Raw genomic sequence first — 22716 nt, forward strand, 5'->3', positions numbered from 1 at the left:
AGTTCGGTACATCGGTTCCTGTCAAATATTTCGGAGTGGAATTTCTTCGCGTCAGGAATCAGAAAATCCAAGTAAAACAACAGAAGATAGATTTAAATTTTAATTAAATAAACAAAAAGCGTCGAATTTCGTGCCTGAAAAAGATTCAGAGATATCATAAGTGGTCAGCGGGTATTTAACATCTTGCTGAAGCATTCATAATCTCCATAGACCTAGAGTTGGTAAAGAGTTTGCACGCAGAATCCTGTCCCTGGTAAGTTTGATATATAGGGTTCACCGGTTCTTGTACTGGATGGGAATACTAAATGGTAGTCGTCAAGCGATACCTATTCATATCACCACAAGAATGCCAGTTTGGTATAGTGTAGTTGATCGTTGATCGATTTGTTTGTTTTATTCCTTCAAGGTATATCGGATTCGACCTAATCATAACACATAACTCAAATTTAGCCAGCAGCAGCAGCTTGGGGGGCAGCTTCTCCGGCGAGCATCTTCTGTCTCAATGCTGTGATAAATGTTAGCAAACAAGACCATCTTAACATGCCTTCAACCAGCAAATCGAGATTTAAACTTACTCTCTTCAACAACTCGCAACTGTGTGCTCTTAGTCTGTACAACTTTCTCCAAATCCTGCAAGTTCGACTCGAGTCCCTTAACCTTATCATCGTAGAATGCAATCGCCTTGGCCGGGGTCTGAAAACAAAAGTGTGAGCCCCAATTCCACACCTAGCCCCAAAGATATACCATATTACATACCTTTTCAACGTAGAATCCAGTTCCAACATCAACAAGCACCTTCTCCCGATCCGTCAACCGACCCTTAACATACAGCGAGCTGGTCAAGGGAACGAGGATCTCATCGCGGCCATCGGTACCCTTATTCTTGGACCCGGTCACGCCGTCGTTTATCGAGCGCACACAGTCGCGGAATTTGGCCTGTGCGGCGCGCAGCTTCGAGTGCGAGGTGGTCAGATGTTCCAATTCGGAGGTGAGGCGAGTTTGGAGTGCGCGGAGCTGGGGGACAGAGAGAGAGGCGAGGTTGACTGGTTCACACGAGTGGTTAGCTTGGATTGTTCATTTTGAAGGCGGCTAGAGTAAGGGAGTCACATGTATCGTGAGTTGGGATCGTACTTGAGCCTGGGGGAGCTCCGTCTGATGAGGGGGCCTCTTTGGGTGGCATTGTGGATTTTTAGAGCAGTGAAGGGGTATCGATGGGTTTAGGAGTGTACTGCAATCGTTGGTAGATTGTTTATTGATCGTCTCGCATTCAATTATGCGAGCAGTTCACGCTGGTGGGGGATGAGCTTCAGAAATCTGGTGGTTGGCAGTACTTTCACCGCTGAGGCGGGGCTCTTTAAACATCCACACGCTCCTCGAATTATTAGTGTTATCTTGTCCTATAAATCGATTAAAATTCGATGGCTTGGAATAGATAATTTGCAAGATTGGCTCCAGCTAACGAGTACATGTTACAACTCATATCCCCTATACTTCTTGTCTTGCACGCTGTTCCCATATACATAGGTTTGCCCTCAAGAGATTATAACAATTATACGAAGCCGTTCCAGAGACACTTAGAGTGCATATTATGCTCAATTTTGTCTTATTGATAAAGATGAACTGTTGTAACTTACCAGTAATGCAATCCTTACGATATATATGATATATCAAAGCCGGAGAAAAGCAGATAGATCAACAACAACAAATTTCTTGACCGTTTAGCATTGAAACTAGTCCAAAAGAAACCCAAACAAATAGGCTTGGGTTTTTGGAATATCAAGCAGAAGTATATAAACCCAAGTTGGAGGACATTTTCGAGAAGAGACCTGGATCGTCTATTCTTGGGGGATCAACTTGATGGTCACGGAATGTAACATTATCCCGTCTTTTCAGCCAATAACTTCATACTATCTACAGCAGTAGTTCTCGGTTTCCACAATGATGCATGTTGAAGTTCCAGGGAACGTTGGGGTATCACGCCGAAGATCCCGATCACTCCGGAGCCAATTCTCCGCTCCGGACTCTCCGCAGTTCACCACCTCACTTATACACAACCTGAGCTCGGCCATGGCTTCAAGATTAGCTGCATGTGAAGCCTGCAGGAAGGCAAAGGTTGCCTGTGACCACAAGAGACCAGCATGTTCCCGTTGCGAGAGCAATGACAGGGCGGGTATCTGCATCTATCGAACCACGCCGTTCAAAAGGAAAAGAGTCGAAGAGTCACCTTCATCGGCCCAGCAATATCCTAGGTATGCTACCCCTGTGCATCTTGATCGCATGTGCTTATCCTACCCTACAGTCGGCTATCGCCGGCCCAACCCTCATCATCCTACACCCCCAGAGCCAATCCATATCCCAATCCCGGATTTATGGGATCTTCCAGCCATGTTGCCATTTTCAATCAAATCTTTCCACAGGAATATCATGCCTCTGAGACATACCGTGCCTCTGGGCCAGACGTGGCAATGTTGATGCAATCGCAATCAGCTGGTGAGAACTTACTACTGATTCAAGGCGCGGACGTACTCAGACAGCTTCTCAATACGTTTCCTTTGGCTGCGATGAAGGAATTTGTCATGTTCTGGCTGGCAACTGGAACAAATCTAGCGCTTGCAGAGCCCTTCACCGAGAAGTGTACAGAAAACATGACCCGGTTATTCACGACTTTCTCCCAGGAAGATAACTGGCACTTGGCGTATGCACAACGTCTGACTGAAAACTCCCGCAAACCATTGCACTTTTACGGCATGTCTGATATCTCGGAATTCTCCGTTCAGTTCCTTGACCAGAAGTTCAGATGGGAAAGCCTTGGCATTTTCCTTACTGCTGTTAGCCGGGCTACGATTGACATATCTTTCTTTCCGCCATTATTCAAAACTGAAAATGATCAGTTCGCGCTGAGAAAACTCGCCACAAGACTTAGTGACCTGGCGTTAGACATTGCCCTCTCGCTGGATTGCTTGAATGATCTACAGATCGTTCTACAGTATGAAAACTTCATTATGCACACCCATGTTGATGGCGATCAAAGTATGTGCTGGCTATTATATGTGATTGCTGCGCAACTAATCTTATACTCAAACAATCAGGTTACCATTCATGGAGTCGACTTGGAGATGTCATATCTTCCATGTTTGCCATTGGTTACCACGAGGATGTTGAAAGGACCAAGCCACCCATTCCAAGCTTTCTAGCAGAGCTTCGAAAGACAGCTTGGGCTACAATGTATTCAGCAGACAAGAATATCGCATTGTTCCTTGGTCGGCCTCCTCGAATGAGCAAACGCTTCTGTCATTTCCAGTTACCCTCAGCCCCGAAGGGCTCAGAACGAATTGGAAACCCTCGGCACATTCAGGGTGAAATTTCCGCCTCGGAATTAGGTACTCCGGTTAGCTATAGAGCAGGGATACGATGGGCCACTATATGTGCCTCTTTGAAAGAAGATATCATGGAATTACTTCGAGATAAGCAACGTGAAGATTTCAAGTCAAAAACAAGGTATCTAATGCTCCGTCCCCTAATTTTCCCTCCATTGACCGAGAAATACAGTCTTATTCAGAAGAAGGCAGAGTCAGAGTGGGAAAATCTTCCTTCTAATTTCCGACTCAAGTCCAGTTTGAAAGAGTGCTCTCGATATGCATTCGAGCGTGACTTTCTTGCTGGCCTACGACTGGACTACCTACACACTCTATTCTTACTGAGATTACTATTTCATGATACCCTGGCGAGGCCAGATCCTGCTATCCTCGACGTCTCAGACCAAATGCTGGCTCTCGTGGTGGAGGTAATCCTTTTGCGAGATCAGCTCGTCAACTCCGGAACGGGGCTTATCTGGAAGGTATGTGTGCCCCCTACTCGATTTTATTAGACCATTCTTCTAAACTAAAGCAGATTGCCCACTTCGGACTCCCAGCAGCAGGCATAATACTGCTTTCTATGCTCAAACAAACTTCTACCATTAATGAGATTCGCTCAACATGGTCTAAGACCTTACTCAATCTGGGAATCTTTGTTGCACAGGTTCAGGTCGGCAGCATTGTTCGACCGAGTGATCCAAATTATGCCTTGATATCCAAGGCAACACAAACCATAGAGCGCTTCCTTGACTCGATGCAGCGAGAAGGAATTCAGAGCTCCACTCAGCCTGTTTCGCAATTGGAAGAAAATGGCGACTGGGCTGCATTTTTCAGTCAGGATCTCTGTGACTTTGAGACTGATTTCTGGGAGAATCTTGCAGATCATCCTTCTTTGTTGGCTTTAGACCCAACTTTGCCGTCGATTTAGTCGACCCTTCGAGCCCTTAAATCCCAGCACTCAGTTAATAGCCAATTCCGTGAACTACTCCTGATCATGCTCGATAATTTATATTTCTTTTATTACAAGGGGAGCACAAAGGGAGCATTCTGACGAAGGAAGCAAAAATGTCGCAATCAAGTTTATTCTGATACCCAATACCATCTATTTTTCGGGTAGCATTCTTCAAAAAAAAAAACAACCATAGAAGAGCTAGAGCTCAAAGCTCATATGACTAGCAAGCATATTAGCACCAGAACCCAAACGCATCCAAACAACGAGACCAAGAAGAATAAAGACCTACCATATCATACCAAACCCCCCAGCAAAGCTAGACTTGCTCAACCCCAAGTTCTTAAACCCAACACTCTCATAAAAGTGTACCAAGTAATCATGAGCAATGAGGACAGCTCTACTAGCTCCAAAAGACCCCTTCTCAAGATGCCGAGTGTAAGCACTAACAAGCGCCCTCCCAACCCTCTTCCCCTGATAATCAGGCGAAATAGCAACAGAATGAATAGCAATTGAATCCCCATACTTGTGATTACCAATTAGCTCACCGTCCACAAAGACTGGTTCATCATTCGGCAATGATTCCCAATTCTCTGGCATGGACATCGAGCCGTCTGTCACCCTCGTATATGGTGAGCGGACTGCGATGACATGGCCGATTAGTGTGGGTGGCTTTTCGTTGTCGTTGTCGAGGAATAGACCCAGGCAGAGATCTGGGCATGAGCTCAGGCGGTAGCGGAACTAATCATGTTCAATTAGGTGCTCCTTATGGTTTGGGTAGTTAATTGGTGGCATACCTTTTCTTCGGAACAGCGCTCCTGCTCGGTAAATGCACTTTCAACGATTACGCAGCTCTTCAGATCATCTATGCTCAATGTCCGGGTGAATGTGTTTCTGTTTCCAAGGCTTGGGATGTGGATGTTGGTTTGGGTCATTGTTGGATGTGAGGTGTGTGACACTTAGTGATAGGTGGTTAGAGACAATTGACTCGGAATCAAGACTAGAAGGTGGTTGTGTTGACGAAGGAAGGACGGAAGAAGATGCTTATAACTGTTCCCGTGAGTCAATGCGTCTCTATATGGGAGTTGATCACACCGGAGTATTCGGAGTATTCGGCGTGGGGGCATCCCCAACCCTTGTGGATCTGCCACATAAGGGCGTCAAATTGATAAGCTTGCATTTGGAATATTCTCGTGTTCTCCACCGTTGCTTGTCTTTTGAAGTGGAGAATTGGCTCTTTCAAGGCAAGGCGTTTGCTTTATGAGGGGTGGGGTGGTATAAAGGTCTGGTAGCATTGGCACTAAGACATTTGCAATTTCATCTATGGAAAGTCAACCACCAGCCATTGGATCGAACAGCTCAGATTCTAGTGTTGAAAAGTCTGGACAGAACAAATTGAAGTCCGGCGAGGGCATCAGTATCGCATCTGTACAACTCATATCTGGGGGTATGTAGGAATCCCAAGACCCGAGTGAATCAAGATTTGAAGGCTTGTCGTTTCTGGTACTGATATACGGAGGATTGTTCCCAGTGATTGCCCTCCTATTTTGTTCAACAAAGCAAATTCGCTTGAGAAGCTTTGCGTAGCGACCCCCTATGTGGCTGTCGCCAGTGCTGGCTTCATCAAGAATACTGATGAATTGATGCACGAGATCTGATACTTCTCCATGTTCTCTATGTGTGAATGCACCAAAAACACCCGCTTTATATAGAAACACTGCTGAGTAAATGGCATACCTGCTCTCATTTAGTGGCGATCACATAGTTGGTTATTATCGGTACTCACACGTAAAATCGGAACGGCATATAGCGAATGTGGGCCACGGGATCCGTTCCACATGCTATAGTAAGAATGTTCCGCGCCGACCGAACGGCTTCAAAGACATAGACGCCATCTGGGGATGCCATGATGCCTTCTGGGAATAGGGATGGGGCTCTCTTATGCCATGAAGCCGATGTTCCAGCAACCCGATTGTCGTGGACAGCCCTGGATAAAATTGACTGGAAGGAAAACGCAAGGACGTACAAACTTACATACTCCTTGAATATTGTCAAAGTACACTTGAGTTTTGGCGATGCTTCAAGGCCATCCCAGCGGCTCTGCCACCCAGAAAATGACCGGCGGAAATCATCAAGGTAGCGATTGTAATCTCCCAGTCGAACCATTTGCAGTCTTCGTTCTTTCGACGAATAGAGGATATCATGTGCATTATGTAAGAGCTGTGTAAGCTCAATAGTCGCCTGGAGCACCAGTGCATAATTATGTTCCGAATCGACGCTTAGTTGTAAGCTTGGAAAATCTTTTGCCGTGAAGCGCGTTGAGAGCGAGGGCCCGCGAGACCAAAATGATTGACCCATTCGCACTGAGATCTGACGATCTGCGATGTAAACAACTAGAAACTGTCAGTATCCATTGGTATAGTTGCGATATGTAAACGAACATATCCAAGCCAATCGTTTCCTATTCTCGAGCTCGTATGGCTCCCCATCAACCTTTTCGCGAAAAGAAGCTTTATCTAGTCGAAGAAGATATGCATGTCGCACTGCCTGGCCAATGAGTGACCAAGCCATGTTATCCTCCACTGCACTTAGATTTCCGGATAGCAACCGGGGGTTAGATGAGATTCCAACATCTGAGTATGGGATCCACTCTGCCAATAGTAGAAGGCCTTCTACTGTTGCCACATTCAAGGTGGAAGGTGTAGCCAACAGGATATCAAGAAGATATCGCTTTATGTGCTGCCAGCAATGCTGGTGTATTTCCCGATATGCTGTGTCGTCTTTTGATGCGATTGTCAAGATCACCGTAAGTAAAAATGGTTCATCAATGGCTGTCTTGTGCACATCTGGAGTCACGAGGAGCCTTCTGGGCGTAAGAGGGCAGAAGGGGTGATAATTTGTAGCATAACTATTTTGTCAGGATGCATTTCTCTCTGACTTTATAGAGAGACTCATACTCAATCAGTAAGTGCTGTGTTGTGTCTGTTCCCAACACCCCAATAACCAATGTCTCGGTTTCCGATAATGTAGGCCGAAGCAAAGGCCGTGTCACAGGTCCTGGCAAATTGATATCGTAATTATCATTCCGGGCTTGGACCTCACCTGCTGAGGCTGCCGGTATTTGATCACTGGAGCGAGTCGACATTGACTGATCGTGCGCCGCAAGCCGAGCTAGTATTTGCAATGCCTCCCCCGGATTAGTCAACTCAGCATAAATGGGATCTTCCACCCTTTTCGCGTTCTCCTCCATGCTCTCGCTTGCATTTTGGCAATTGGGATTGACAGGGCTTGGCGTTGGCGTGAGGCTTTCAACGCGTTTTGGGCGTCGGAATTGCGAGAAGTTTCCCCCTCGTTTTGACCCAGCCGGTATACACGGTTCATTGGAGCGGATACATTCAAAGCATTGCGATCTAGTTCCATCTGGGGAAGAAATACTGCGGGTTGTTAGCAAAGCGATTAACAACATGTTGCCTTAGCGCACGTACGGGTCGCATTTGAGCTTTCGAGTGCGACAGCGCTGACAAGCTCGATATAGACGGATGTTTTTACTGCGAGTCATTTAGATTTTTATGAGAAGAAAGAACTCAACAAAAGATGGTCGCGTCCATTACTCCGGCTTTCGGCAAGTACCGCAATCTCCCCATTTGATTAAGACGGCAATAGACGGAAAAGACGTGCGGGGGATATCACAACCACAAGATGTCAAGCGCCGAATAGCTAAAATTGTCTTGCCTCGAGTATAATGAACGAATGAATTGACTGATATTCATGGCTATCATGCGCAAAATCAGAGATGAGTATAGTTATATTTGCAGGCAATAGACGGAAACTCATGGTGATCAGAAACCAATTCAGCTATAGATGGTATTGATACATTTGAGATCATGTTAGAACAGATATAAAGTGATGTGCCCTCTAGCCATTTGCTTGTCACTTTTAGTATACGTGCAAGACATCATCTGTCAAGCTTGACTCTGTTAAGCTGTTCCTTCGAAGCTACATTCGCCCCAAATCCGTTTTCTTCACAACTTATGAAGATGCCGACACATAAAGCGATTGTATACGATAAACCTGGCGAGATCTCTACCTGTGTTGTTGAGGTGGAAACTCCTAGTCCAGGACCAGGCGAGATTCTGGTGAAGATGTACGTGAGGTCTATGGCAACTTTGCTTCGGTCACCGATATTAATGAATTACAGTACGCATTCCGGTATATGTCATTCTGACCTGAGTCTCATGACCAGCACTGTAAGCATCTCTTACTCTGCGGTATTCTTCCATGTTAACTTCCGTTGGCAAAAATAGTGGAAATTCCTAGCCGAACCCTTGAAATCCGGACAAATTGGCGGCCATGAAGGTGTCGGCGTCGTGACCCAATTGGGTCCATCATGTGAGAGTTCAGATATCAAAGTCGGTGACCGCGTCGGCATCAAATGGATTGCATCAGTCTGCGGTAATTGCGCCCCTTGTCTGTTAGGCGCCGACGGAGTCTGCCCTAAGGCAAAGGTATCGGGTTTCACTTGCCCAGGCACATTCCAAGAATATGTTCTGGCGCCAGCTCACTATGCTACTCCTATTCCTGACGGTATGGCCAGTGAGGTTGCTGCACCTCTGTTATGTGGTGGAGTTACAGTTTACTCTGCGCTGAAGAAGAGCAAAGCGCAACCCGGAGATTGGGTTGTCATTGCTGGTGCTGGCGGTGGACTTGGTCATTTGGGGATCCAGCTTGGTAGCCGGGGAATGGGATTCAGAATGATTGGACTGGATGTGTCTTCGAAGGAAGACTTTGTGAGGAACTGTGGTGCAGAGTTATTCATTGATATCACAAAGGATTCTGCCGATGAAGGAGAGAAAGGCATTGCTGAAAAGATTCGTGCTATAACTGGTGGTGATGGTGCAACGGCTGTAGTCGTCTGCAGCGCCAGTAACGCTGCATATGCACAGGCAATGGATTATCTCAAGTTCAATGGGACTTTGGTCTGTGTTGGTGTTCCCGGAGAAGGGAAACCAATTGAAGGCGTTTGTCCTCACTTGATGGTTGCCAAGCAGCTTAACGTTGCTGGTAGCACGGTTGGCAACCGCAGAGATGCAATTGAGACACTGGCTATGGCACAAAGAGTCGTCGCAACACCCTTCTCTATCGAAAAAGTAAGCAACTTAAACAAGACATTCCACGATATGAAGGCTGGGTATCTGAAGGGTCGGGTTGTGCTGGATATGCAATCTTGGGCTTGATTTTATACTTGTATTCTGAATTTAAGTCAGAGTGATAAATTTAGTATGCAGTTTACATCTTTGAAGTTCTTTATGATATTAATCTAGCAATTTATGCAAGTTCTGTCTCAGCTATCAAGTCACATGTACTCGATGGTATCAGGTGTGGCCGTACATACTCACATCCATGAGAATAATGTGCTATATTCGCTCACAAAGCCCTGGAGTGAAACGACTTCTTCTTCCTTTTCAGGCTCTCTTAATAATCCGCATCTCCCCTTCGTTTGATAGAGGGTCTCTGGTTATAGACGGCGACCTCAAGGGTCATTGAAGTAAAGAAGATAGTCTAACTCAATATGTCATGGCCGGGTATAGACGGGGGTCAAAGCTCACAGGTGTTGCATCATTTAGCTAGATCATACCCTTATATATTTGAGAGCTGAATTGTTTCATTCATTTCTATAGTTTATTCAATGAACCCTTGTTCTCACAGTCGACACCGATGACTCAAGATGACCGTCAGTTCAGAAACACCAACTTTCCGCCACATCTCAGTCAGGCCTTTGCATCCAACTTTCGGTGCGGAGATTAGCGGAGTGGATATCTCAGTCTCATTGGCCAGTGAGGTATGGAGCGAGATCCGGCAAGCTGTGACAAAAGTATCTACCGCTTCTTTTGTACATCTCATATCATAATGGATTGTACTGACGCATAAACAACCCAGTGGGGAGTCGTCGTCTTCCGCGGTACAAAGCTTACCGATGAGAGCCATATTTCATTCTCCAAGTACTTTGGAGAATTAGACGACGTGAGACCATACATCACAGCAGGTCGAAAGAATCGTCTCAAATATCCTGAACTCTTTGACGTTAGCAACGTCGAGCTTGATGGAACTATTCTCGACCCCCAGAGCGCGCGTGGCCAAGCAAACAGAGTATGAACACTTTGCTAACGAGGATTCAACTCGGAATACTAATTTTGACACAGGGAAACAATCTTTTTCACGTGGACTCAAGCTTCAACCCCCGCCGAGCCGGATTTTCTCTGTTACTAGCCCATGAGCTCCCCCCACCCGGAATGGGAGGCCATACCGAATTCGCAGATACACGAACAGCATTCGAAGGCCTCCCAGCCGATCTCAAAGAGACTCTCTTAGCTAGTGACTACATTGCCTGTCATTCAATGCACCACTCTCGCAAAGTGGCTGCACCCGAAGCCTTCGCTCACATCAACCCGCTTGATCACCCAATGGGTCGACACAAACTGGTCCAACGTCATGAAGCATCGGATCGCATGAATCTGTATATAGCAGCTCATGTGCACCATATTGAAGGACTTGAGCCGGAGAAGTCCCAGGAATTGTTTGATAGGTTGTTCAAGCATGCTACTCGCGAGAGTAATGTGGTTGAGATCAAGTGGCAGAAGCCTGGGGATTTGGTTATATGGGATAATACCTGTACTATGCACCGCGCTGTTGGAGGTATGTTTTTGAAAACCTATAGGCGGGATATGAGGCGGACTACGGTACATGATTCCAGTTCTCAGGCTTGGGGATTGAATGAGCATTCTGATGTTAGGCAGGGGCTTCCTTGAATGGTTCGGGCTATTTCTTGTTATTTTGTTCCGCCGATGCGATCATGTATATTGTCTGCTTTGGCTAGTTGTGAATCAGTTTGAATCCTCGCTTGATTCTAGTCCAGGACTGTGGGCCCTACAAGTTGAACAGGTGCATAACTTAAATTATATAACATTTGCATTATCAATTATTATTTCCCGTCATTCGTAGACTTTCTTCGTCCTGTTCCAATAAATCGCTGCCACCTAACCTCCTTTATCCAGTGTAATCGACATCCATGTTCAACAGCTGGTCTCAAAATTATGTATAATATATGCAAGCATCGTTCTAATCACTCAGCATCCTCCTGAGAGAGAGCAAACTTGCTCAAGGAACGAAGTCTGCCACCATAGAAGTAGAGTAACCAAATTCCAATAATACCAATAACACTCAATCCACCAAGTAGACTGGTACCCTTCGCAACACCCAAGTTTCCAAAGAGCGGGTGAGCAAACAAGACACTACCACAAGCAAGCGCACTGCGGAAGAAATCATTCGCAGCAAACAAACTCGCAGCATACTGGGGGTAACTCAGCGGGATGTAGACGAAGATACACTGCATGACAATGAATACAGTAGCACCATAGATAGTAATACCAATGGTAGGCACAATCCAATGAATAGACGCACGAGCTGTCCAAGCAAAGAGGAACAGGCCAATAGTTGGGCCGAAGGAAGCAGGCAGCGCAGGAATGAGACGTTCCTCCTGTGCAGGGAAGCCCAAGCGCATGATGCGAGGATTCATCCAGTAGTAGATGTATGCGACATACAAAGCAATGCCGATGATACATGAGACCAAGATACACAGGAATACCAGACCGATCTGGCCCAGGTTCATGCCGTAGTCGACTGGGTAGACGAGCGGAAAGACCTCGAAGAAGGAGTAGTAGATACCGTAGATGATGGCTGTGTAGATCTGGACGAAGAGTACGGCTGGGTCCTTGATTGTGATTTCCAGGGGCTTGATCAGGGCATCGATGGCGACGTCTGAGACGCGCATGTTGCGTTGATCGATTTCGGATTGGGACATGAAGCGCTCGTTGTTGTGGATTGTGCGGAGACGCTTAGCGCGACGAAGGAGAATTGTTGCGCTGCTTGTTTCGGGAAGGAACATGAACATTAGGATGAAGACTGGGGCTGAGGCCCAGATTGATATGAAGAGGGACCAGCGCCAGCCTTTGACTGGGACTGCAAAGCCGGATAGGAGGGGACCGAGGGCCGCTATACGTAGTTGTTAGTGTCATTTTTACCTATGATAGAATGAAAATAGAAACTTACGTCCACAGTATGCGGCAGAGACCCAAGCCATCATGGCATAGGGCAGCGACATCAGACTATACAAATCTCCAATGGAAGCACCTCCAGATGCAAGACAAGGCGAACCGAAGAATCCTTGCAGAAACCGGAGCACCATCAAGCCGGGGAAGTTACCAACAAAGGCGGTTGGGATAGAGATGATGACGAAGAGGAACATCGTGACGATGTAGACTGGGTTGCGTCCAATGACAGGGATCTCACTGAGCGGCGAGAAAACCAATGGGCCAACGCCATATCCGAGAACATACAATGACAAGCCCAAAGTAGCAAGCACAGTATTAACGCCGAACTCCCTCATGATACCCTCTGTTGAGGATGTATAGATGGCTGAAGTGGTGTATACAACGAAAGTGTATAGACAAATTAGGGTGGTGATAAGAGCCCGTTTCTTGTTCGACCAATTATGAGGGTTTTCTGCATCATCGGTATAGTACCAGTCTACAAGGATGGCACCGTCCTTTGTCTTTTTGGGTGCAATGGGGATTGACTTGATCTTTTCGATTTCATGTTGTTCATCGGCTTCGAGGCGGGCTTCTGTGAATGGAATGGTGGTGGAAGAGGTGCGGCTAAGAGGTTCACTGCTACCTTGGCTGAAATGACGGCCTTCGGCTTCTGCTTCTGCTTCTGTCCTTTTCTCGTCAAACGCGTTGTTCGAAGGATTGGATTCATTCAACAATTGAAGCCATGTGTCGGGGAGCTTAAAGTCGGCCTTCTCTTCGGGATATTGGAAGTATTTGTTCTTTGTCAAGTAACGAACAAGCTGCCCAAAAGGGGCCTCCCGAATGACAGCCTCCATTGTATAGGATAAATAGCGTTCGGCGCTATAGCTGTAGTGCTAGGTGAATGAGAAAGTTTGGACTAGAACAACAACCTCCTTCTTGGTGATACAGTAGACCGACTAAATACTTCCAGTTGCATACTGCAGCTATCACCGGTCTTCAGTGACTCAATGACTCGCTATTAAATCCGAAATTAGAAATCAATATTTCACCTACTCACGGCCTTATGATTACAAAATTTGATTATCTATCACATTAGAAATCAAGGTATGGCCATTTCGGTCCAATGACCGTCGCGCATATGCGCCAGCTCCCAAAAGTTATTTGAGTTGGCCCGACCCCGAGCCCGAAGAAGAAGAAATTTGACGTAAAAAGGCCATCGGGAGGCTCCGTAATTACGGGCCTCAACGATGAGGTGAGATTTTTCATCTTCGGGTGGGCGCGTCAGATTAAGCTGCTGACAGATCCAAGTCGGGCCTCCCACGGTTGAGATCTCAGGTCCATGAATTGCGCAAGTGCCAAGTCCGGTGATTAGGGCCTTATCCCCGATTTTGGCTATTGGTGATATCTCCGGTATCCTATTGGTAAATTCAGGGTCCACGAGTATCTGACTCATAGATCTGACGAAGATCTGTGCAACATGTGGTGAGGTCGGCCAAGGGCTAGACACGAGCTTGGTAGCGGTCAACAAATAAGAAAGCATGTGATCAGGCCCGAAACGACTGCAGGTCGATGTACACGACAGGATATATTCTATTTACACACGCAATCGCTTTAATCTAACAGGTCAACGCCAGGCATGCCCCCGGTATCTCATAAGCAGACATGCATTGCATTAGCCCGCACTCATTTCATGGTACTGTCGACCAGCTCGCGGTAGATCTTCTTGAGATCAGCGATATCAGCGTTTAGCTCCTCGACCTGCTCGCTCTTTTCGCCTAGCATTTCTAGGGTGGTTTGATACCGCTGATCGAGATCTTCAAGTTGAGCTTCGAGCTCTTCCATGCGGGAAGAGGAAAGTTGTTTCTCTTCAAGCTCACGCATGAGATCCACGACTTGCTGGCGTGCCTCGTCGCGCTGAGTGGTGACGCGCGCCAGCTCATCTTTGGAGCCAGCACGCTCACTCTCAAGCCTGCGCACGGTTGCACTCATGCGCTCAACAAGCTGGACGGAGGGACCAGCACCGGTCGTTGATTCGGATATGATGTCGTTGATTCCACGCGCCGGTACCTGTGTTCCCCCATACGCTGACGGAGTGGCAGGAGTACCAGACTCTCCGAAATACTCGTCCGGCTCGAAGTTGATAGAAGGAGCTTCTAAGATTGATGAATTTGTGTTGATGTGCGGCGGTGAGAGCGTTGCCTGGGTTATAGAGGCAGGGTAAGAGTTCTGACGGGGTGGTGTGCCGATTTCCGGTGATGCAAAGGGGAAATTGGACGAACGCCGACTAGGGGGACGGAGATCGGGAAGAACCGTGTTCATGGCGTCAAGAGTGCTTGACCGCCGTGTGGAAGGGACTGGAGATATTCCGCGCGGATGGGAGGGCGAATTAATTTGGTCCCTCCATTTAGCCCGCTCGTCCTCAAGCTTCTGCGCCAAGGTAGCTTCGGATGTCTTCTTTTGTTCGGCCAAATCTTTTTGCGCTGACGTGAGCTCATCTGCTGATTTCTCGAGCTTCTGCTGCATTTTCTGAAGCTCTTGTATGCGCTCATCGAGCTTGCTCTCCAAATCGTGCTCCACCTCCTTGGCGTTATCCAGATCCTCTTCAAACTTCTTGAGCTTCTGATTCTAAAATGAGTGTTAATATGGCGTGTCCAGATGAAGGTGGGTAAAATGTTACCATTTCCCGAATCTTCTTCCGCAGGTCGCTCTCACGTCGAGCTGTGTCATCACGTTCCTTCTCCGCGTTTGCCAATCGGGAAAGCAGAGAGCCTTCAAGGGTGTGCCAGTTTTCACTAGCGACCGCATATTGAGTCTGCAGAGTCTCAATCTGGCGCAGAAGTTTGGCTTGAGTTTCCCCTGTTGCTCCCGATGAAGCTTCTTCTGCGCGGGAACGAAGGCTTTCCATCTTGCTCTCCAAAACGGATTGCTCGCCCTTCAACTCTGCTTCGAGCATCCGAGCTCTCTCCTTTTCTTGTTCCATCTTTACCTTGAGCTCAGTAATCTCTTTCTTGGATTTTTCTTCGCTAATGTCACGCTCTATCTTCAAATTAGATAGCTCCTCTTCTATTTCGGTCACTCGGTGCTTCTCTTGCTCCAGGGCGTCAGAGTTTGCTTTGGTCTCGACAGCTTCAGCACGCGAGTTGGCTCGGTTTAGTTGTGACTTGATCTCTTGGACAGTCTGCGCAAGCGCGTTGCGCTCATTCGTAACGGCTTCCAGGTCTTTAATTGATTTCGACTGAGACGACAAAGACTCAGTTGCCCTTTTCTCTGCAGCCTCTGCACGCTTAGCTCGGGCTTCAGAATTGACCAAATCACGCTCAAGTTTCTCCGTCTTTTTCTTCATTTCTGATTGAGACTTGTTGTTGTCGTTAAGTTGCTGACGGAGTTTCTTGATCACAGTTCGGTGGTCCATTTCCGACTTGGAAAGCTTTTGGCCTTCTTCAAGGAGCAATGCAATTTTCTCATCCTTCTCCAACAGCTGTTTCTGTGTGCTGCCTGGAGTAGCGCTTGCTGCAGCATTCTTAGCGGATTCTGCAGCATCTTTGGCCAAATACTTAAGCTTTGACTGCAATGCGTCGATGCGTTCAATATAGCCGTGCATTTCTTCTTGCCATTGGGACTCGGCCGCTTTGTGATCAGCCTGCAGGCGAGCAACATCCGGGTTCCGGGCTTCATCTGGTGTCTCTGAAGGCACTTCAACGCTAACGCGTGGGCTGTCACCCAAATTAACAACACTGAGTGTCTCATTGCGTTGAGATTCCGATAAATCCTGACTTGGTCTTTCTGAGTCCATTGCCGACTGGGCCACATCTACAGAGTCTCTGGGCGCGGAGTCCGTTACGCTAACATCCGCAGAAACGTGCGATGAAACCCCAGAGTCGAAGCTCATTCTCAGGGAATCCAGTCCACTAAGAGTACTCTGTTCATTGGGCCGGGAAATATTAGAGTCATCCCCCACGCTCGCGTTCGATGCAATATTAGAATCGATGTCCATACTAGACCGGGCCCCGTTTCCGGGTACCGGACTGGCAGGCGGTGATGAAATTTGGCTTTGGGGAGACTGCGAAGCGAGGTTTGAAGCATTTGATTTCACCATGGCGCGGGCGAGCCGCTCCTGAAGTCGGTCATTTCTGCGCGCAGTCGATGCACTGCGGGATACAGCTACAAATATGTTAGCCACTTCACCTAGCTTTAGTTCATAACAATAAATGCGTACGAGCAGCAGGGGTCTTTTTAGTAATTTCAGGTGCTTCTGCACTTTGGGCATCAGAAGACTTGGCTGTTGAACCGTTCTGCGACGCCTCCTCTTCCATCAAGATGTGGTCCAACCGAGACTCAACACCCGCCACTGCTTGCTGGAAAAAGGATCCCACTCCCCATTTTTTATTCGCTTGTTGTGAATTTTGTGACATTGTAACAGGATATAGTGTTGGCAATGCGAAAAGGTTATTGGTATGCGGCAAAGGCCTCGTTTCTCTTTCGCATGCGTTCGGTGGGGGCTGCGCTCGGACGCGGGCTCTTCGCGATCACGATCACCGTGGGGAATGTCTTGGGGTGCGTTTGGTGGTCAACAATGCAAGTGGCGAGATTGTTCAATGCGTAGTCGGCAATGCCAACGATGTTAGAGGGTGAAACGAGAGACTGGCGGGACGGACCCCAAATTAAAGTAGGCAGCAGTCTGGGCGCAGATTAGGCTGGCCAATAGACCGAAGAGCGCAGCTTCAATTGGGAATACAAAAGGACAAGTTGTAAAAAGCAGAATGAGCAAGAAAGAGTGAGAGATGTAGAGATGTAGAAAGTAGAGACGAGTTCGGACCAGACCAGTTGGGATGTCTTGGCGCAGGCTTCCGTCATCCCAAGCTCCCTCGTCCATCTGGACACACCTCCCGTTATCAGACACGACGCTCTTTTCCCTCGAGGTCTCCAAGAACACTCTCATGATGTCTTTGGAGCCACCCACCTACCTCAGCTCCTTGCAGAACAATATTCGAGCTCGGCCAATTCCATGGGAGGGCGCTGTCCGAGCGGGCAACATCACGGATGACCACCTGAAGAAGATCAAGGCGGTGGACAAGGTGCGCAAGGACCAGCGCCGCCAGACAATAGAGCAGGATCTTGCTGGATACACAGGCCTGCTGGCCGGAGGTGCACAGGGCAAGAGTGTCTTGGACTCGGCCTCCAGGAGGACCGATATTGTGCAGTATATCCTGGTGCTTGCATCGGACCTGATTCAAGGTAAGCGCTTCATATGAGGATACATTTGGAGGTTAGCATACTGATCATGGTCTTATAGATGTGCCTTCTCTGGCAAACTCCCTCATCTCACACCCAGAACCCTACAAGCCATTCCTCCCATTCCTGCAGCACTCGACAAACGCCGAAGACCCAATTCCTCTGCTCACGTCCACTTTTCTCACTGCTCTTGTGTCGCATAGCCTTGTGGCTACCTCGAAGCCTGCTCCCCGGGACAGCGAAGCTCTTCCGCAGCTATACACTTATCTCTCTACCTTGACCAAGAATCAAGATAGTGGGCTCCAGGATATTGGTGTCCAAGGATTCTCAGACTTGCTTCGAACAAGCCAGGCTCGGGAGATCTTCTGGAAGCAAAGACAAGAAACGCTAGACCCCTTGATGGACACTCTTCGATCTGCAGCTGGGGGCAAAGACAATACTAGCTCACAGGGAGGTAGCAGCCGTATCGAGCCTGGTCTCGCCGGTGGTGTTGGTCTTCAGCTCCTTTACCGTGTACTTCTAGTTGTGTGGCAGCTTGCTTTCGAGGGTTCTCTTGTTGGCGAAGAACTCCAAGAGTGAGTGAAACTGCTTGGACGGATAGTTGCCCCTGCTAATACCGCTTAGGAACTATGAAATTATTCAACTCTACGCCCAGCTTCTGCGCCTTTCCCCGAAAGAGAAGACTACTCGCCTTCTTCTTGCAACTCTGCTCAACCTTTGCTCCAGCAACCGCACTACCCTGCTACCTGTCGCCGTGTTCGTTCGCCTTCCGGCCCTTCTGACCAACCTGGCCGGTCGCCATTTGACCGACCCTGACCTTCTCGAGGATCTCACAGCTTTGTCTTCCATGTTGGAAGAGTACACCAAGACCCAAACCACTTTTGATCAATACGCCGCCGAAGTTCAGTCGGGCCATCTGCGCTGGTCGCCTCCACACAAGAACCCCACTTTCTGGAAAGATAACGCCCGTCGGATTGTCGAAGAGTCAAACGGGGCTTTGCCCAAGAAGCTGGCTGAGATTCTATCTAAGAGCTGGGACAATGATAAGCAGGTTCTGGCTATTGCTTGCAACGACGTGGGTAGTCTCGTGAAGGAGGTTCCGGAACGCCGCACGCAGTTGGAGCGACTGGGCTTGAAAACACGGGTGATGGAACTGATGGCCGACAAAGATGAGTCCGTACGATGGGAGAGTCTGCATGCTGTGGGCGAATGGCTCCGGTATACCTTCGAAGGGTAGTCACCTCAAGGTTCTGTTTTATTGTGTTGATGGCTTTCCCGTGATGAACATATACTCCGGTTGGTATGTACTGTGTATTTCTGCCATAGCGCATACTCGATTTCTCGTTTCTCTTGGAATATCTACTAGAATAAGACTCAATATGTCCTATCGTGTTACATTTGGGGAATCTTAGACTGTAAATCGGTGGATCTTCGATCGACCGCTAAAGAACCCAAGATACAACGCAATAGTCCTGATAATAGGCAAAGTTTAATTGCCCCTCGAATTCTCCTCTTCTCTCCGAGGTTAACAGACCAAATTATCTAGTTCATTTGAGTCCAATCCCCAGAATCAACATTTGCCACGCGAGACTGGGGAATCTCTACTTTCCCCGCAGAAATTCTTCGCCGCACCCCATCCCACCAGACCACAGCACCCATGTCGAGATCGTTCACAGGCTGCAAGAGATGTAAGGCGCGCCGACAGAAATGCGACGAGCAGAGACCGAACTGCGGCCGCTGTCAAACAGCAGGCGAACAATGTCAATATGCCATGCAGCTGCAGTGGGGAGGACGGGCATTTTCGCGATCGCGCTTCGGAGCATGCGTCGGGACAGGCGGAATGGAAAGACTTGGTATGTGATCTATACCAGGAGGTCCTGGTCTCAGATAGCAACTGACCATATCAGAATATTCACCAGGAGAATTCATTTACACGACCAAAGCAGCGAAGGCAGCGCAGGCGCAGGCATCGGCATCGAAATCAGCTAGCACCGGTACAGATCTCACTCTGTCGCAACCCGTCGATCCCTTCTCGTCCATTTCTTCCGATCAAAAGGCCTTGCTACACCATTTCATCAATGATGCTTCCCAGATTACAGCCTGCCACTCCGGCATGCAGCAGGATATATGTCGAATGCTGGTGCCTATGGCCCTCCAAACTCCTTCGTTACTCTACGCCACCACCGCACTCTCGGCGATCCATATTCAAGCCCTACATAATCAATCGGAGACTGTGAAGACTGCGCCTGATATTGCTCGGTTGATGGCGCTCAGTCTGGAGCATTTCCGTACAGAGCTACAGAATCCTTCGTCGAAGGACTCCGAGGCGCTGGTGGCGACGGCCCGGACGCTATGTCTGGCTGAGATCCATTCTGGGGCGATCAATCCAAATTCGTGGAGGGCACACATTGATGGGGCGAGGGCTTTGATGAGGGCTTCCGATGCTGCTGGCGAGGACTCGCTTCGGTCTGCGAGCGGGTTCCGTCGGTATCTAGATCGATGGTACTGGTCGATCGTATCGCTGACAGCTTTGACGGGGAATGGGCCGCCGATTGGGGAGATGTCGGACTTTGCTTCTTCGGATTTGATGGGCTATGGACAATCTCCGGATTATCTAGATGACTACTGGGGGTTCACAGTCGACCTTGCAGCTGTCTTCCGGCAGATTGGCGCTGCTGCTTGGCGAAGCCATGAAGCTGAGAAGGCTGCTCAGGGTTTCGTCGCAGGAGAGATTGACAGCAATGTCAAGGATGATGCTGCATCTCTGGAATTTGCAATCCGGCAACTCATGGATCGTGACTCGAGCTCACAGCCCTCATTTTACCCTGGAGCTGCGCAAGGGTTATCTCCGGAGAGTGCACAGCAGCTTCTTCTCTGTAATGAAGCTTTCCAGCATAGTGCACTTATCCAAATCCATCGGCGACTTCGGAAGACACCCACTACATCACCAGAAGTGCAGCTGTCGGTCCGGCGCATTTTGGAATGTACAGCGCAGATCGGGCCGTCGGCGGGTCTCTCGCCTTGGGTCATGTTGACTACGCCGATATTCATTGCGGGCTGTGAGGCCTGCGGTGAAGACCGGGACACTGTCAGGCAATTACTATCTTCCTTGCACGATACCATCCGTGTCCCCAATGTTCTCCAGTCGTTGAAGTTCTTGGAGCAGTACTGGGCTAACAAGCTTGGTGAAGAAGATTGGAGTCATTTCCTTGGTATGACTTTTCTCAACTTGTCATTCCGTATCTAGTGGCTGTATGCTAACCTTTCATATAGACCGGATGCAGTTTGATTTCATCCCTTATTAAGGGCCAGATTGGTAAAAGCTTAATTTTATGTTTTGACATGCGATGATACACACTTTTGATTTTAGGAGGGCTATATTTGATCTTGCTTCATTTCTTTTATCTTGTTCTTTTCCCATTTTTGTCATGATAACATTGGCCTAGGGTGTTGGCGGTTGAACTTTTGGAGTACATATCAAGCCCGGCGTTTGGAAGCTGTGGCCAGTAATATTATTCACGCTATTGTATAAATTACATTCTATTTTTTTCGCATTATTACGGTCCAAGATATATATAGAATTAGCAGCATTTAACGTCTTCTAAGACTAATACTAGAGACTCCCTACGAGCTAACCTAGCTATTGTGTAGTATACTGAGCTCATTGTCACTATGGTATCTTTTTAAACCAGCATATCATCGTTCAACATATACATAATTATCAAATAATATCATGACGAAGCGGAATGTACAGACTGCCCAGTACCCGGTGCATATTGCACCAGCTGCTGAGAACTTGTGCTTGCACTCTGCTGCTTCCTATCCCAACTCGCCAACAAAACATTAAGCAACTCATTAGCAACACCTAACAACAAGAAGATGGCAATAACCTGACCAAACGTCCATCCCTTTTCCTCGGGGTCAAGATCATTGCGCTGGATAGTCTGCTCCAACGAAACAATCAAGTAAATACAGAAACCACAGTAAGCCGCTTTATTAAGCGTAAACCGAAGCAATGCTTGTCCATGCAACGCCTCAGGCGTCTCATCAGTATTACCATCCCGATAATCAGGACGATTGACCTCAACAAACCAATTAAAGCCCCTCTTCGTCTGACCTTCAATCCGATTCCCGCTCCCAGGGTTCCGTCTCCGGTGAGCAATAAATCCACACAGACAAGGTAACATACAAGTAAAAACAAGAACATAACTAGCCACAATGGCACCCAGTGTCCCGAGAATTATATACCGGAAGACAGGCGAGGTAGCCTTGATGCTAATACCAAAGACAACATAGACAGTCTCCTTGTTACATTCAGGCTGGCTGCCAAAATGCGGCGCCGTAGTCCAGACATAGACATTGAACGCGAGAAACGCGCCTAGCGCCAGGATCTGTATTGCGGCGAAGAAGTATAGTCGCCAGGGACCGAGGCCTGCGTAGCGGCCTTTGCTGATTAGGTCCATTCCTAGGACGGCTAGGAGATGGATTACGCAGATCGCGTGGAAGAGGGATAGGTCCCCCCGAAAGGTTTGGTAGATTGCCGTGCAGAGGATTGCCAGGCCTTGCATTCCCAGTGCGGAGGAGACACCGCGGGAGAATTCTTCTTGGTCTTTGCCTGGTGCGAAGACGCGGAGGAGATAGCTTACTATCGAGCCGCCTAGACAGAGGGCGTAAATAGATATGCGAATCTGTCAATACGTCAGTGGGCGCTGGACAGTGGCAGGTAGTATATAGTGTGGCATGGAACTTACTCCGACTCCTGATACATCGGAGTTGGCCTCGATAACACAATCTGTTGAGTTCATCTTGTGAGAAGATTGTCGCCGTAACAGTGTCGCAGCCTTGAGAGTAGAATACAAATGAGGGCGCAAATGGAGGGGAATACGGATAGCCCTATATCTCAAGCTTGGGGCACGTCTCCCATATCATCGCTTGCGCTAACCTGTCTCAAAATCCTCGTAAAAGCCTCGAAGTCCGAAGTCCCCGTCGATCTGCATGACAGAGAAGCAGAAATCCAAGAACGAAGAGAGAAAAAGAGGCACCCGGGCACGAATGTGGCACAGCAAGCTCATTGCGCCACAAATTGCAGCTC

At 48.1% G+C, this 22716-nt stretch overlaps 11 protein-coding genes across 11 annotated transcripts; 5 read left to right on the forward strand and 6 right to left on the reverse strand.

Annotated features, from left to right (window-relative positions):
* Window positions 1-446: 446 nt before the first annotated feature.
* Window positions 447-1180, reverse strand: N7508_006711 (prefoldin subunit 5; the record flags this gene model as incomplete). Its single annotated transcript, XM_058464777.1, has 4 exons — window positions 447-505; window positions 576-693; window positions 757-1043; window positions 1132-1180. The coding sequence occupies 4 exons, from the start codon at window positions 1178-1180 to the stop codon at window positions 447-449; spliced, it is 513 nt and encodes a 170-aa protein (XP_058318630.1).
* Window positions 1181-2067: 887 nt separating this feature from the next.
* Window positions 2068-4284, forward strand: N7508_006712 (uncharacterized protein; the record flags this gene model as incomplete). Its single annotated transcript, XM_058464778.1, has 4 exons — window positions 2068-2249; window positions 2300-3030; window positions 3090-3838; window positions 3892-4284. The coding sequence occupies 4 exons, from the start codon at window positions 2068-2070 to the stop codon at window positions 4282-4284; spliced, it is 2055 nt and encodes a 684-aa protein (XP_058318631.1).
* Window positions 4285-4506: 222 nt separating this feature from the next.
* On the reverse strand, window positions 4507-5240 carry N7508_006713 (GNAT family N-acetyltransferase; the record flags this gene model as incomplete). The annotated part of the gene is made up of 3 exons (XM_058464779.1): window positions 4507-4528; window positions 4598-5046; window positions 5103-5240. 3 exons carry the CDS (start codon window positions 5238-5240, stop codon window positions 4507-4509), a joined length of 609 nt encoding a protein of 202 aa, XP_058318632.1.
* A 396-nt stretch (window positions 5241-5636) lies between these two features.
* N7508_006714 (Zn(II)2Cys6 transcription factor) lies at window positions 5637-7864 on the reverse strand (the record flags this gene model as incomplete). Its single annotated transcript, XM_058464780.1, has 5 exons — window positions 5637-6042; window positions 6092-6698; window positions 6747-7213; window positions 7263-7739; window positions 7791-7864. 5 exons carry the CDS (start codon window positions 7862-7864, stop codon window positions 5637-5639), a joined length of 2031 nt encoding a protein of 676 aa, XP_058318633.1.
* Window positions 7865-8336: 472 nt separating this feature from the next.
* N7508_006715 (zinc-dependent alcohol dehydrogenase) lies at window positions 8337-9539 on the forward strand (the record flags this gene model as incomplete). The annotated part of the gene is made up of 3 exons (XM_058464781.1): window positions 8337-8449; window positions 8504-8552; window positions 8610-9539. 3 exons carry the CDS (start codon window positions 8337-8339, stop codon window positions 9537-9539), a joined length of 1092 nt encoding a protein of 363 aa, XP_058318634.1.
* A 491-nt stretch (window positions 9540-10030) lies between these two features.
* On the forward strand, window positions 10031-11111 carry N7508_006716 (TauD/TfdA dioxygenase family protein; the record flags this gene model as incomplete). Its single annotated transcript, XM_058464782.1, has 3 exons — window positions 10031-10195; window positions 10243-10452; window positions 10506-11111. The coding sequence occupies 3 exons, from the start codon at window positions 10031-10033 to the stop codon at window positions 11109-11111; spliced, it is 981 nt and encodes a 326-aa protein (XP_058318635.1).
* Window positions 11112-11425: 314 nt separating this feature from the next.
* On the reverse strand, window positions 11426-13246 carry N7508_006717 (MFS transporter; the record flags this gene model as incomplete). Its single annotated transcript, XM_058464783.1, has 2 exons — window positions 11426-12354; window positions 12412-13246. The coding sequence occupies 2 exons, from the start codon at window positions 13244-13246 to the stop codon at window positions 11426-11428; spliced, it is 1764 nt and encodes a 587-aa protein (XP_058318636.1).
* An 829-nt stretch (window positions 13247-14075) lies between these two features.
* Window positions 14076-16804, reverse strand: N7508_006718 (M protein repeat protein; the record flags this gene model as incomplete). The annotated part of the gene is made up of 3 exons (XM_058464784.1): window positions 14076-15017; window positions 15070-16553; window positions 16609-16804. 3 exons carry the CDS (start codon window positions 16802-16804, stop codon window positions 14076-14078), a joined length of 2622 nt encoding a protein of 873 aa, XP_058318637.1.
* Window positions 16805-17332: 528 nt separating this feature from the next.
* On the forward strand, window positions 17333-18861 carry N7508_006719 (H(+)-transporting V1 sector ATPase subunit H; the record flags this gene model as incomplete). The annotated part of the gene is made up of 3 exons (XM_058464785.1): window positions 17333-17627; window positions 17686-18199; window positions 18249-18861. 3 exons carry the CDS (start codon window positions 17333-17335, stop codon window positions 18859-18861), a joined length of 1422 nt encoding a protein of 473 aa, XP_058318638.1.
* Window positions 18862-19281: 420 nt separating this feature from the next.
* N7508_006720 (Zn(II)2Cys6 transcription factor) lies at window positions 19282-20929 on the forward strand (the record flags this gene model as incomplete). Its single annotated transcript, XM_058464786.1, has 3 exons — window positions 19282-19477; window positions 19532-20836; window positions 20898-20929. The coding sequence occupies 3 exons, from the start codon at window positions 19282-19284 to the stop codon at window positions 20927-20929; spliced, it is 1533 nt and encodes a 510-aa protein (XP_058318639.1).
* Window positions 20930-21355: 426 nt separating this feature from the next.
* On the reverse strand, window positions 21356-22429 carry N7508_006721 (uncharacterized protein; the record flags this gene model as incomplete). The annotated part of the gene is made up of 2 exons (XM_058464787.1): window positions 21356-22312; window positions 22376-22429. 2 exons carry the CDS (start codon window positions 22427-22429, stop codon window positions 21356-21358), a joined length of 1011 nt encoding a protein of 336 aa, XP_058318640.1.
* Between the last annotated feature and the right edge of the window lie 287 nt (window positions 22430-22716).

The sequence above is a fragment of the Penicillium antarcticum genome, assembly GCF_028974205.1.
Source record: "Penicillium antarcticum strain IBT 31339 chromosome Unknown utg000006l_segment0_segment0, whole genome shotgun sequence".
NCBI classification, from domain to species: domain Eukaryota; kingdom Fungi; phylum Ascomycota; class Eurotiomycetes; order Eurotiales; family Aspergillaceae; genus Penicillium; species Penicillium antarcticum.